The sequence below is a fragment of the Serinus canaria genome, chromosome 2, assembly GCF_022539315.1.
Source record: "Serinus canaria isolate serCan28SL12 chromosome 2, serCan2020, whole genome shotgun sequence".
In the NCBI taxonomy this organism is placed as follows: domain Eukaryota; kingdom Metazoa; phylum Chordata; class Aves; order Passeriformes; family Fringillidae; genus Serinus; species Serinus canaria.
Genome location: NC_066315.1, coordinates 36,027,757 through 36,041,680, shown reverse-complemented (window position 1 = coordinate 36,041,680; position 13,924 = coordinate 36,027,757). Strand labels below are relative to the sequence as shown.

The 13,924-nt window shown below is 34.2% G+C and overlaps 1 protein-coding gene across 5 annotated transcripts in view; it reads left to right on the top strand.

The window, feature by feature from the left end:
• TBC1D5 (TBC1 domain family member 5) overlaps positions 1-13,924 on the top strand; it is a 316,503-nt gene that overhangs the window by 173,651 nt on the left and 128,928 nt on the right. For all 5 annotated transcript variants that reach the window (XM_050970727.1, XM_030227169.2, XM_050970725.1 and 2 more), the window contains 5 exons: positions 489-597; positions 2,351-2,440; positions 2,543-2,614; positions 4,944-5,011; positions 9,895-9,997. In XM_050970727.1, the coding sequence (XP_050826684.1) occupies positions 489-597; positions 2,351-2,440; positions 2,543-2,614; positions 4,944-5,011; positions 9,895-9,997 (442 nt within the window). The remainder of the gene's footprint in view (positions 1-488; positions 598-2,350; positions 2,441-2,542; positions 2,615-4,943; positions 5,012-9,894; positions 9,998-13,924) is intronic.

Genomic DNA, 13,924 nt, shown 5'->3' with positions numbered 1-13,924 from the left:
GTTAAAGAAAGTCATCTTCTATGATGCTTAACTGCCCAGCTTGACATTAAGAAGAAAAGAAGGTTCATTTAAGCAAATACGTCATGTGAAGAGCTAATACAGTCAACAGTGTATTTTTCTGTTGCATATTTTTGGAATAGGTACTTCTTTGTCTACAGCTGAAACATGAATGTGCCTATATTAATATTCATTTTTCTTGTTTATTCACTGAACTGCAGTACCAACATTTTAGAGGAAATGGAATAGCCTCCATAGACATTATGAATTTCAGTAGCTGGCATAATTATAGCGATCTACATATTCATTAAATCCAGAGAAGAAATGTGTCCAAAAAAACAGCCATGCGTTTAGAAGTGGTACACAACTAAATATATACATTTAAAAAAGTTGCTTTCCTCTGCTTATCCAAAATTGTATAGTGTCATATCGTCCTTAAATCAGCTAAGGCTTTTTTTTTGTTTAAATGTTCATTCCTTTTGCTTTTGCAGTAAAGAATGGGAAGAACTATTTGTAAACAACAATTACTTGGCAACAATACGGCTGAAGGGGATTAATGGGCAGCTGAGAAGCAGCAGGTTCCGTAGTGTTTGCTGGAAGGTAAGAAGAGAAAATATTTATTTACAGTTTGTGGTTGCAATGTATCAACACATTACCTGATGCGCTGGAAGATTATTGATGCAAAGAATCATGAATTTTCCAAGAGACTTCATCCCAATGTTTTCCTACTCGTTTTTATAATTCATTGGACATTTGCTAACCACATCAAATTGCTTTAAAGCTGAATTGCAGGTAATAACAAAAGAATCCTAGGAAAGTATATCTTTGTGCTGGTGATATGTTTAGAATTGAGTGCCACACAGCCATCTCTCCTCTCAGTATCTGTGCAGGGAAGTCATGCTCTGGAAATAGATAGGAAGTTAGTCTAAAAAATTACGGTTTTGTGGAATCTGGGACTGCTTTACAATCAGTCTGATGCTTCTGCTAGCTGCTTTTCCCAGTAAATTGAGAAAGTGAAGAACAATCCCTCTTGTAAAGACTAGATGAAGAGGGAAGGAACATCTTCCAAAAGCAGAACAGCTCCTTCGTGGTTTTTTTGTTGGTTTTTTTCTTTAAAGTAGCAGGGAAGGAAGAGAGAAAGAAAGCAAGGCATAGCTCTGTTCCAAACAAATTTTTTGCAATGACATCAAGTCTTCTGTTGTGCACTAACTCTGATAGTAGAGAAAATTTTTTCTAGTAGAGTTACTGTGTGTTAATGCTAATCATTTAAATTACCTCACTTGGAATTTCTGAACCATCATTTTGGCACAGGGACCAATAAAAAGAAATTTAAAATACTCCTTATATATTAATGAAAGAAAGAGAAAGTTTGAAATTTGAAATATATGTAACATTGAACTAGTTTAACGTTAATGAAAATATTTTATTCAGCAAGTCCAGTGAATATATGCCACTTGCACTGCTTTACCAGTTTGCTTCTTTTTAAATCTCTAATTTAGGAGGCCATAACTCAAAGCCCTGAACCAACACAAACAAGTCCATCTCTGTCTACCAATTAAATCAAGGAGTGGTTTTATTTTAGAAATAAGGCAAGGTTTATTTGCTTTTCCCAATATGCATTAGGGCTCTGTTGTTAAGTTCTGAAATTTTAAATTTTCTTTAGTAATTCAGGAATGATTTGTCAGTACTTCTGTTTGTCAGTATTACTGTTTCTTAACACTTTACAATGTGCAAATAAAAACATTGAAAAAGCAAGAAAATACTGGGGTTTTTCCTTGCTTCAAAAGCAATTAAACAGTATTTTGCACTGCATGTTTCTTCTAACCCTTTTTAAAGAGACATTTCTCAGAAAAAACTGAGGTGTTGGTATTCTCAAGAACTTTCTGCAAAACTGCCTCTCTTAACTGTCTTGCACAATTCTAGAGCATGTTGTGTTTCTTATGTGGGGTATATCCCTCAGTGCTTAGGTCCTGCTCTGTATTTGTGGTTCATTTTAAGCACATTGCATTAGGTCATCAGTGTTACATAAATAACTTCAAGTTTTGTGTGTTTCTTTTCACGTCTTTCCATTTTGCTTCTGCCTTGGAAGTCACCATCAACTTTGCTGTAGCTGTAAGAGTTTACAAAGCTTGAGTTCATGGCTTCAGTTGACTTTAATGTTTAATTTTGCCCTATAGAACTACTGTTGTCCCTAGCTATTTATTTATGGACTAGAAAGCACTAAAACCAGAAATATTTATGGCTCTTTGCTTTCTCTTTTTTTGTGGGGTGGTTTATGCTGTCTGATAGGATTTATATGAAAATCTATGTAAAACTCATGAAACTTCATGAATTTATTTTGTTTTGCTAATAGTTATTTCTGGACGTTCTACCGCAAGATAGAAGTCAATGGATTAAAACCACTTCAGACTTAAGAACTTCTTACAGTAAGATCAAAGAAATTGTAAGTTGGTACAAAATAGGTTCTCATACTTTGGCATAGATATTAACATTTATAGCACAACAGAAGAGGATTTGATTTTTTTTTTTTCCTGTTTTTACCTAGCACATTACAAACCCTCGGAAGGCAGGACAGCAAGATCTGATAATCAACAACCCACTCTCTCAGGACGAGGGGGTAAGTTAACCCTACACATGCTGCTAAAATTCTCATCTTCTTCATACTGACACAAGTGAGTTCTTGCTGAAGTAGGCAAAATGGCAGGTGCCAAAATCTCCTTCCTATATGTTCAAACTGACTTGTGTTAACAGTTGTTCCATAGGTTCTGCTGGACAACTGGAAATGCTCATTTCCAGGTTCATATTCTGATTTTTAGGGCTTAATTCAGGGAAGGCTATGGTAAAAATAAAATCAGTGCTGGACTGTATTTAACTGATATTCTTTTTTATCACTGTATGTTTTCATTTTATACATCAAATGTCTCTAGTTTAAAAAGTATTCAAACAGTCAATATGAGGTGAATGTTGTTTACAGATCAATGAAATACCCTCCTCTGGAAGATTGTTCAGCCTTGGACAGTTTTTTTACTGCATTTTGTTATACCTGAAAAGCTTTTAAGACTTTTATAGCACATATCTTTAAGCTTTTCTATTAATTATGTTACCATTGTTACCATCAAAATTCTTTTTTATCAATTTTTAAAATAACTTAATGCCATGAAAATAAGTTGTTTGACTGCCCTTAATAGATTTACACTTGAAAAAACTGTCTCAGATATCTCTGGTGATATTACTCCTGTTTTTTTCCACAAACAGAAGCCCATACTTCATCTCTAGAGTGGTACTGTGCTCCTTATTTAATTTAGAAGGAGAGAGCTCTGCAGCTGTTATGACTGTACACATCATCAAACTATTCTTCCATCCATCTGGACAGAAAGTTGTGTCAAAATGTAAAAGATTTAAAGCATTTCTGCTGTAGTTTGTGATTATACACAGTAGCTCAACCTGCTTTCTGCTTGTGGTGTCTTTCAGATATGGAAAACAAAGGTTAACATGTCAGAATATGTGGCAGGGGATTAATCTATAACAGAAAGCCACTGACCAAATCAGGCATAGGACTGAAGAACAAAGTGCCTTTGAGCCTCTGCTGTGACTTAATGTTACACCCACTTTGTGTCCTGATTTTTCCTTCCTTTTGCAATGCAGCTTCTGTTTGCTTCCTCTGTTCTGACAGGCCAGGGTGGGAGCAGGGACAGGGGAGTTCCAAAATGTGGTCTCACTGCATGAAAAGAGTTGTGAATTAAAAACATACAGTGAGTACTCACTGTATGTAAGACGTTATCAAGAATAGAAATATTTTTGAAGCTTAGTTTTTTTTCCGAATTGTATCACAAATATAGCAACTAATTAACATGGGGTTTTGTTATTTTACTTCCCATCCCATAGATAGCATTAATTGACTTTCTCTTTTCTTTCTGTGGAGCATAAGCCACCATGGCAAAGAATTGCTTACCAGGAGGCAATAAATTGTGGAAGTATTGTAGACTCTGTACTTTATTTTATTGACTGGTGCTGCTGCTATCTGAAAACTTACCTAACCTGCATGAAGGCTGCTATAAATTTTGCTCCATCTGTATTTTGATCAAGCTACCAACCCTTGACAATAAAGAATACAGTTTCCAATACTTTTTCTGGAGTGTACAACTAACAACACTTCCTGACTTCTTTCTGGTTAGCTTTTACAACATATTTGTAAGCAAGGCATGGAAACAAAAGAGAGAGCATGAAAATGGTCATAAGCATAGCTACAGAAGAGGCTGAACCTACTTCATACTCTTTTATTTAATATTTTTTATTTTGATAGTGAGCTTTAAATACTCTGGCTTTTCCTATCATAATTTTTTTTAGAATGGCCAGTCTTGGTCTTCAGAGTGGATTAGAATGGTGATGTTTTCATAATAGGTTTTTGATTATCATACACTTCTTATATGATTTTGTCTCCACTAAAGCAAACTAATTTACTCCCAAACAATTTCTTATTATGGATATTGCAGCAGCTTCCAATTAAAGTCCCTACATCCATAGAAGAGGTGTGGTACAGTCCAGTGATACAGACCTTTTTCCTCATGTGAACAACTGGATTTTTTCCAGTTGAGTTGGTGGTTCTGACAAGTTTGACTTTACTCTGCCATTCTAAATATTCTGCCTGAAACTCAAACAAGTAACTCACAAACCTGCAGCCATCCATTGAGCAAATGCTATGAGCCTAGGACAAGGATCCAGGAATTTGAATGTTTTTATTTCTGATCCAGACTGACTTTCTCAGATATGTTTTGCTGATCACCAACATTCTTTATCTCCCATAAAATACTGATATACCTGTCTACCAGGAATGTTGAGGATTAATTTGTCAATATTTGTACAGTACTTTGCAGTACTTTATAGTTTATAAGCCTTAAGTATTAGGAGAAGTCTTGGTTTCATACAATTATTTTTTCTTATTTCAGAGTCTTTGGAATAAATTTTTCCAGGATAAAGAGCTTCGAGCAATGATTGAACAAGATGTGACAAGAACGTATGTAGATCTTTAAGAGAAATTTCTATATATCAATTTATATTCTGCATTTTTATGTGGTATATATTATATTGTGTTTTCTTGACTTTGGTTAGTGTAAATGTCAGGCTTGTTGAACATGAATGTGTGGAAACATACATTAAATGTATAAAAATACAACTTACATGGAGTAAAAAATGAGACAATTTAGCTGAACATTAAATCCCAGAGATTTGTTGGTATCATTGAAGAAAAGCTCTTCTAAATTAAGATATTAGGAGGTGTACTACTTGTGAAATTTAATGTAGTTTTCTGTATGAAGCAAAGAGAACATAAGAGAAGCTGAAAGATCTTTTAACTAAATTATGATCATAATGAAAGATCAAAAAGATTACTTTCCTAATTCTCAACACCTAATACAATCAATAATAAAAAAGCAGTTTGTAATTAGTGAGGGAAATGTCACTCATGTATAGAAGTTGAGAGGTTCTATTTTTATTTGTCACTATTCTAGCTTTATTTGTCATATATGCCTTTTAAAATTTGTCCTAAAATTTGTCATATTACTATGATTATGTTTTCATCTTCTTGGCCCTTAGGTCATTCCTGTTTAGAAACTTGTTTGAGTTAGAACACTCAGTTCCTGAAAATATTTCTTTTCAGAGTGCAGGCATTGAGTAATGTGTAAATATAATTAAATTCAATTACTGGTTTGCTACCATGTGATATTTTACTGTATTGCAAATATTTTTCCTTATAACTTGAAAAAAGCGATGATAGTTGTAGATTCTACAAATCCCAAGCTTACACATTTTCATTTACAGGAACCAAGTCATGCAGAAGAAATCATTGCAGTCTGGTTTTCAAGTATTTTACATGTTCGTCCCTAGACCCATTCTTGAATGTATTTTGCCATGAGATGTATAATTAAAATCTGAGTATACTTTCATGTGCATTCTCACAACAGATGGTATTTTTTGTTTGTTAAAGGAAACAGTTCAGGATGTTCTAAGATTAAAATATATATGTATCTAAACTATAATTGGAGAATGAAAAGTTTTATGGAGGTTATGGTGGATGTAAGATTATTATTTAAATATATATGTATATACACACAAATTCCAGGCTCTCACTGTGGCAATGGCAAAGTAGTATTCACTAATATCAGTAATAGTGACTAAAGAAATTTTCATTAATGCATTTTTACAAAATTACATCAACCTGAAAAGATAGTATTATATATTGTGTCATCAATAGCAAAATAAGTCAAGCAATGAAAAAGCAAAATTTATCAGTGACATGAATGTATTTGATAAGCTACATGCATTTTATATGTACACTTTTTTGTCTATTCATAAAACACAGTATGTATTTTGACATATACTTATGTATCTATTTGTAAACTATAATTATTTTTAGAAGCAGTAAATTCTTCATTCTGTGGCTTTAGATGTAAAAACCCTCTCTTTTTATTTATATTCTTTAAATAAATCCCTGGATTTAGAATTTTAAAAGTTTAAAATTCATCATTAGTTTACAATGCTTTTTATTAAAGGTTAAAATAATTATTATATTCAATTTCCTTAATCACTGCTTTCTAGCTGCTGTTTCTTATTTAATGAATGTTTTTATATTCTTTGTCATCTAGTTCAGTCCTCCATCATCCCACAGCATCAAGTATATAATGCTGTAGAGAGTGATGCTAACTGCACACAGAGTAGCAAACCAGAGTTCCAGCTATCAAAACAGTAAAAAAATTACTCTATAATGCTTTTGTTAGAATTCCCTGAAGTGTGGTAACAATAAACAAGAAAAGCAGCTAGAATTAGGTTCCTAAAATTGGTATTGTTTTAAACTGGTTTAAACTTCAGGATTTTGCTGTCTAAAGGCAGCTGTAATAAAGTTTGTTCTTGTGTGTTTGCGTGTTTGTTCCTATGCATTTTGAGAATCCTTATCTCACCTAATTATTGAGTCTGGGAAGCCTAAATACTCACAGCTGGGTTAATCATGCTTGAGAGTCTGTGTACCTGTAGAACTCTAGGACACAAATCATCTCTTCCTAAAGCATAAATACAGTTTTTGTCTGATGAATAACACTGGAGACATGCAGTTTTCTTCAGTAATTATAAAAGCCTCCTAGCTCACCAGTACCTAACAAAACTTTAGTTTCCTAAAGTCAGGTGATAGAAATCCAGTCCATAATGTCTACATAATGATAACAGCTAACAATATTTGCAAGCAGGAAAGGATATAGTTAGTCCCAACTCATTAGTGATCAATGTTTTTTAAAATTCTGCAGGAATAGAAATCAGCAGATTGGCAGATGCAAAAGCATTTAACACACATTAACATACCAGGTTACTTGTTGGCATCACAGTCTGCATCTAGGGTTGCAAATGGCTAGATTTCATTACCCTCTTTCTTTCTCCAGCATTTTAAGAAACTAAAATGCCTAGGGGGCATTCCCTGTAGACAGATCAAATCAATATCTTCTCTTTTGTAGTAGTACTATTATATATCAGTCTACTTAGTTTCTTCTTAAGGACTAACAGTCACAGTTTAGGATGATGGAAAGCATGTGAAGATGAGTAGTGGTGGGTGCTGGAGTTCCAAACTCTCCAACCCCCAAATAAGAAAAAACTTATTTTAAAAACTGCCAACATCAAAATAGCAGTGGAAAAACCACTGGAGAGCTACGTCTTTCATAAGTGTGTGGACAAGAGGGTAAGGAACAGCAATCCATTGATTATGATCACCATTTCTCTCTTCCACCAAATTTCTTTTGTGCATTGTTTATTCGTTTACCAGCCTGGTTCTACAAATTTCTGTGTCAAATTCTGGCTGCCTGTGGTGCAGGCACTCCTAAATCAACTAAAGGAGTATTTTAAAAAGCTATATCTGATTCACGCTGGTCTTCATTTTTAGAATGCAGGGATCTGAATGCACCATTGTTTCATTGTAGAGTTGTGGTAAAACAGTTTAGGAAAATTCCCATGTCCTTAATGCAGGCTTTCTCAGAGATGTAATTAAAAGTAATAGTCTGCTGTTCATGAAAAGTATTCTTACCTTGCTGATTTGACAGTACTGTATTTCTTAAAACAGAGCTTTAATCATAAAATGACATTTTCCATAAAAATCCACCCTGAACTGATAGTTCCCTCATGATCTCTTCTATTTACATTTACTATAATTAATACTTCAGCCAGCTTATTCCTGAGTTCATTATTATCCTTTCTGTTACAATCTCTGGTATTACTAGATCCTCACAGATATCTCTGTGTATTTTTGAGTTTTCTTTGTTAGTCTTCTGTTCCTAAACTTCATAGGGCAGGCCTGAATAACAGTCCTTCAGAAATAATCTCTTCAAACCCCTAAATTATGTCGATTGCCATCTGCTGTAATGCACTTTTGGTCTCAGCTGTGTCCTTCCTTTACAGTAATGTGATTAGTACAAGTGCATACAAGTTTCCAAATGTTGGTCTACCATTACCTCCACCAGGTGCCAGGAAAACGTTACACCTCTCATCCCAGTGCCTCTCTCAGGACTTCAGCATCACTGTGTTTCAGCCACAGTGTCTTCTCTGCCTTGGCTCTTGATTCGGCTCCTTCATCCAAGGACTTCAAAGCCCTTTCCTAGCTTTAATTAGTTCTGTTTCTGTGCTTGCCTGTCATCACCTCTGTGAGATGACCACAGTGATTAGCAATGTTAATAGTCTTATCTGAAGTAATTTGTTCTAATTTTCTGTATTGTTTCTCTGTGACAGGCTTTACAATAGTCTTAAATACATCTGGTCTAAAGTTTAACATTGTAGCTCAGACCTGGGAAACTTGTTTGAAGAAATCTTATTGCAAACCATGTGATTTAATTCTAAAGCTGACTAAAATGCAATCTTATTTCGGCACTCTAGCTTGAGTCCTACTGTTGTTCTCTTTTTAAAGTATTCTTGTTTTTCTTTGTCCAACTTTACCATTTCCTTTCTTTTTAGTATTCTACCTTTTCAGATTTTTTTTTTGGCTCTGTATTTTATATGGCCCTGTATGGCAGTGGAGCAATGTGGTTTGGGGTGTTTGCTTTATGAAATGTTTTTTTGCCATCCAGTTACTTCTTCAGTAGCAATGAAAACACCTTTGTTTTTTACACTTATTCTTATTTTAAGTAGGTCGTGCATAACTATTTTATTTCCTACCTCCAACAGTCAAGGAGCAGAATGCAAAGGTGAGAGTTGCTTCAGAGTAGTTGCAGACTGGAAATATTTACATTTTCCAGTATGCAATCCAGTAACAGGATTTTCCCAGAAGCCTTTTTTCCTTATTCTCACACATGTTCCACTTTATTCTGGTTTACTTAAAGTATTTGCCCAGACAGATTATTTCATAACTGTAAAGTTTATTTGTAATAGCTGTTAAAGACCGTGATGTCTAATTGTGTTGTATTGCAACAGATAGCAGGAAGAGATACTTGATTTTAGGATACTAGTTTTCATGTCAATTATGAGATATTTAAATAATCTTGTCATTAAATGATAATATTCTTTCAAATATTAAAGAAAAACAGAACCCTTGTGTATGTGTTTCTTCTGACATACTCTAATCCATTCTTCCATTTCTTCCATTGTATTTCATTCTTGTCTAGCTTTAATGAGATTAAAAGGGATTAGTTATTGAAATATAACTGTGATATCATCATACCTGTGTAGCAGACTGGTGTCTGTTAAAGAACATTGTTCAGCATTTCGATTGCAAAACAAATGTAACACGTTGTTAGAAATATTTAACTCTAGCAGCACAGGGCAGTGGGAAAGCAGACAAGGGAGATGCTCTTACCTAAAACCTCTTTCAGAAGACCAGCAACTGGCATTCTGTGTACTCTATTGTTTACTTTTGCTGTATTGCTTCAATTTCAGCTTTCCTGAAATGCAGTATTTCCAGCAAGAGAATGTAAGGAAAATTCTTACAGATGTTCTGTTCTGCTACGCCAGAGAAAATGAGCAGTTGCTTTATAAACAGGTAATGAAAATACTGTACAGGTGGCATTCATTGACTCAACATTTTCTATATGGTTTGACAATAATGTAACTCTGTTGTATCTGAAGTTGTATCATAACGCTGAAGTAATCAAAGAGCTGCTTGTCAGCTGCTTGGTAAGTAAGCTCATTGAATAACATATGCTTTCTCCTCATAACACAGTACCTTAAGTTGTTTTCTTTAAGGTTGCTAAGTTTTCTAACTTTGAATTTCTTTATAAACATCTTTTTCTTTGTCATTGGTTAAGAAAGAAAAAAAACCAAAGAAAGGCTTTCTCTGCTTAGGTAAAGAAAGTACACAGCAGGATTTAAAATGGTACTGAATAAACAAAAAGCATAGTGACTTCTGAAATTTAGACCCAGTTTACTATTTTAAGTTTTATGTAACATTTTAAGTTCTTCCCCAAAGCGCTAAAGCCACACAGTATGTTACAGAAAGATGTTTATCTAACCTTGTAGCATCCAAGTACAATGCAGCTGACAAAATCCTCTGGAGTGAAGGATAAGTAACTTTTACAGAGTTACTTGAAGGAGAATCTGCTCAAACCATTTTTGGTAAAATGGTAAAGAAAGCCTAAGTTGCACTAAGTCTGCATCCACAGAGTTAGTAAGTGAATTAATTCAGCATTTGTTCTGAAAGTTTTGAAGCAACTATAAACACAATATTGTATTCATATAGCGAGACCAATATGCAGAATATCAACCAAAGCATATTTGTATTTGTTTCTTCACACAGGTATCTGTAGGCTGAGTAGAGACTGACAAACTGAGGGATACTCTGTGTGCATGGACAAAGGATAAACTGTAGAGGATCCAGACTTAGGTAGATAGAAAATTTGTCATGGCAAAAATATAGAGATTCAGTAAATGTGAAGATTTTTATAAAACAGTCTGCTTTCAGGCATGGTCGGTGACCACCCTGTCCTCAAGCCAGGGAATAGGGTTTTTTCTTGGAAACAAAGGGCATATGAGTTGAAGGAACACTTACTTCTGAAGAATTTCTTAGAGATTAGTAAAAAAATGGACTATATAGCTATAAAACATAGGAAACATCTATCAACTGGTTATTTCTCATGTTTGACAGACAGTGAGCAAGAAATAGTCTTGCATAAGAACAATAAAAATGAGATCTAGGAGCTGTGTTTTGAAGGGTGCTGCTAAGAAAAATACTCAGCAGTATTCAGTCTCCTCTTTCTAGTGAATATAGGCCAGAGTACTGATGATGGGGAAATGGAAGAACTCATTCCAGCTAATTTAGTCTATCATTTATTGAACAAGAAGTATTATTTTACTCTTTGATATGACTTAAAAGGACTTAATTACCCTCTGCTCATATTTAAAATCCTCTTGATTCCTTAACAAAAAATAATACCTTTCTATGTAGGGATGGAATATTTAGCCAGATCAAATTTTAAAAAAAAAGAAAGCACTGCGTTTCATCACAAGCTGTTAAAGCTATTATTTTCTACTAGGTGACACCCCGTTTAACATAGACCATATTGTTAATAGTTATGGGATTTTATTGAATTAATGAGACTGTTATCATGTAGTAGAATGTCTTGCTGAGTTAATTGAAACTGCAGAGATTATATAAATGGTATTAATGAACTTTGACTGCCTGATGCCTCAGCTTTAATAAAGACTGCTTGGTGGGCTAAATGAACATAGGCAGATAAAAGAACAGGTTCAATTTTGTGAGCCTACAGGCTGTTGACAAAGGAAACTTCTTTACCTCTGTTTTCAACGAGTGTGCATCAATAGTGTAGTTCCAGGAAGGGATTGCTACAGGATTAAGAGGAGAGGAAGTGCAGAAAATTAAATTAATTTGGATCATGAAAAACTGTTGATTTAACCTCTCTAAATGTGTTTGGTATATCACCCAATTCTTGCAGTGCTGTGCCATGTCCACAAAACAGTAAGTGACTGTGGTTTTCCTCTTTTGTTGTGGACATGTGTTACTTTTATTAGGAGCTATGCTTTTTTCTTACCTCATTTTAAAAGGGAGGGTTTGTTTGGTTGGATTTCTTTAAAAGTAGTGCTCCTTTTAGCTTGTTAGTAAGATCCTATTTTTTTTGTCCTAATGCTCCTCTCTTGCTAGATAACATTTTTTTCATGACCATCATTACCCTTCTCTGAATCAGCTGAAAAGAAATGGTTTATAGTCAACAGGATATGTTTTTTCCTTCTTTTATCAAATAACTATCTAGTAATCAGTCTCCCTCATGTAGTGTTTTTACCAGACTCATGCCCCACTTCCCATAGTCAAAATAATAATTTCCACTGCAGCAAAGCCTAGCATATTTTTGAGAAAATAATGAAGATTACCATTAATTCATCACTAGCAGATCATCTCCAAGTTGTTGTCTCCACAGTGACCTGACTACAAAGCCCAGATTAAGGATCTTGTCTTCGTATGCAGTTTCCGTTGTGGGGACTGGTCCTGTTGTCATCCTTGAGAATTTCTCTGCCTTATTTGTGTGACCACATACAAAAGTTGCAATTGCCATTAGAATGATAAAACTTGGCCAATGAATGAAGACTGATATTTTTTGTCTGTCAGCATCTGTCCCTACCCAATGTTATCTTCCAAAATGTTTGGAAGAAGTTGTAGTTCCTTGACAATTTGCGTACTTACAGCATTCTGTTGAAACTACTACATAGCATCAGCATTACAAGAAGCAATCAATAATGTTTGTTTAATATGCATATATGCATTCAAGTTGTCTTTGTTGTAAGGTTTCTGGGTTTTTTGGCCAGTATGAAGGAACATTTTATTTGATGAGGAAAAATATATTTGTATCCCTAGTCTAATGGAGTAGAATGTTGTGGAGCTGTATTACAGTTTTTAAAGGCAGAATCTTCCCTAGGATCACTGAATTTTTAAATAGCAGCTGTAAATGTAAAATCTAAAGAGAATAGTGTATTGTACTTAAGAAAATGTAAAAGCTACCCTTAGAGCTCTTCTGTAAGACTGGTGACAAAATTCTGGTCCTAGTTACACTGAAAGGAAATAGTGAAAATTAAGCTAAATTGCTAGGCTAACTATTGTTTGTTCATGATTTGATTGCCCTTAGAGAAGTCAATATAATTTTGAAATGCATTGATTCACTTGTCATTGTAAGAATGCTGTAATTCTGGTTTTCTTTCTAAACCATAGACTGTATTATGAAATCAATATTTTGTTGTAGCTGGGAAGTGTCATTAAAATTATCTGAGCTCTGTCAACTTATTTATTAACACTAAAGAGTTTTAGTAAACTGTAGCACTGAAAAAATATGTGTATGCATATTACACTGGTAGCTTTTCTTGCCAAGCTAAAAATCTCTAAACATTTGAAGTACTCTTGTAACTGAAAGATCAGAGGTATCTTTTTGAAATCCTGATATTTCATCATCTGTTTGTTTTGGTTTTGTTATATGTGGGCAGCCACATTATGATTCTATTTTATTATGGAGTTGATATATTATTATGTTGGAAGAATGTGTGATGTGCTTTTATCTTTTATAACTAATTCTTATTTTATGTCCTCTTTCTTTTTCTTCTGCTTATATGTTTACAGCTTAGGTGGTAGTTTTTTTAGATAGTCAAGTTTTCTGGCATTTCCATTTCTCCTATTTCATGTTTAGTATATCAGGGCGAATAAAAGATTAGGTGTGGAACTGTTAATGAAGCAAGGGCTGTATGTGTCAAACTACAACCCTGGTAATTTCAGTATTTTGCCACTTATATATTGTCTAATCCTGGACCTTTCTCCTTTGATAGGACCATAATATTTTAAGAAATCCAAACTTGAAAATTTGTGGTGTTTTACATCAGCTTCTGAAATCAAATGGCTATATTTGGTTTATTTGTTTTTCCTAACTGAATTTCTCATTAGGCTTCATCTTTTAAAGTAGCCCCTAAAGGTTCA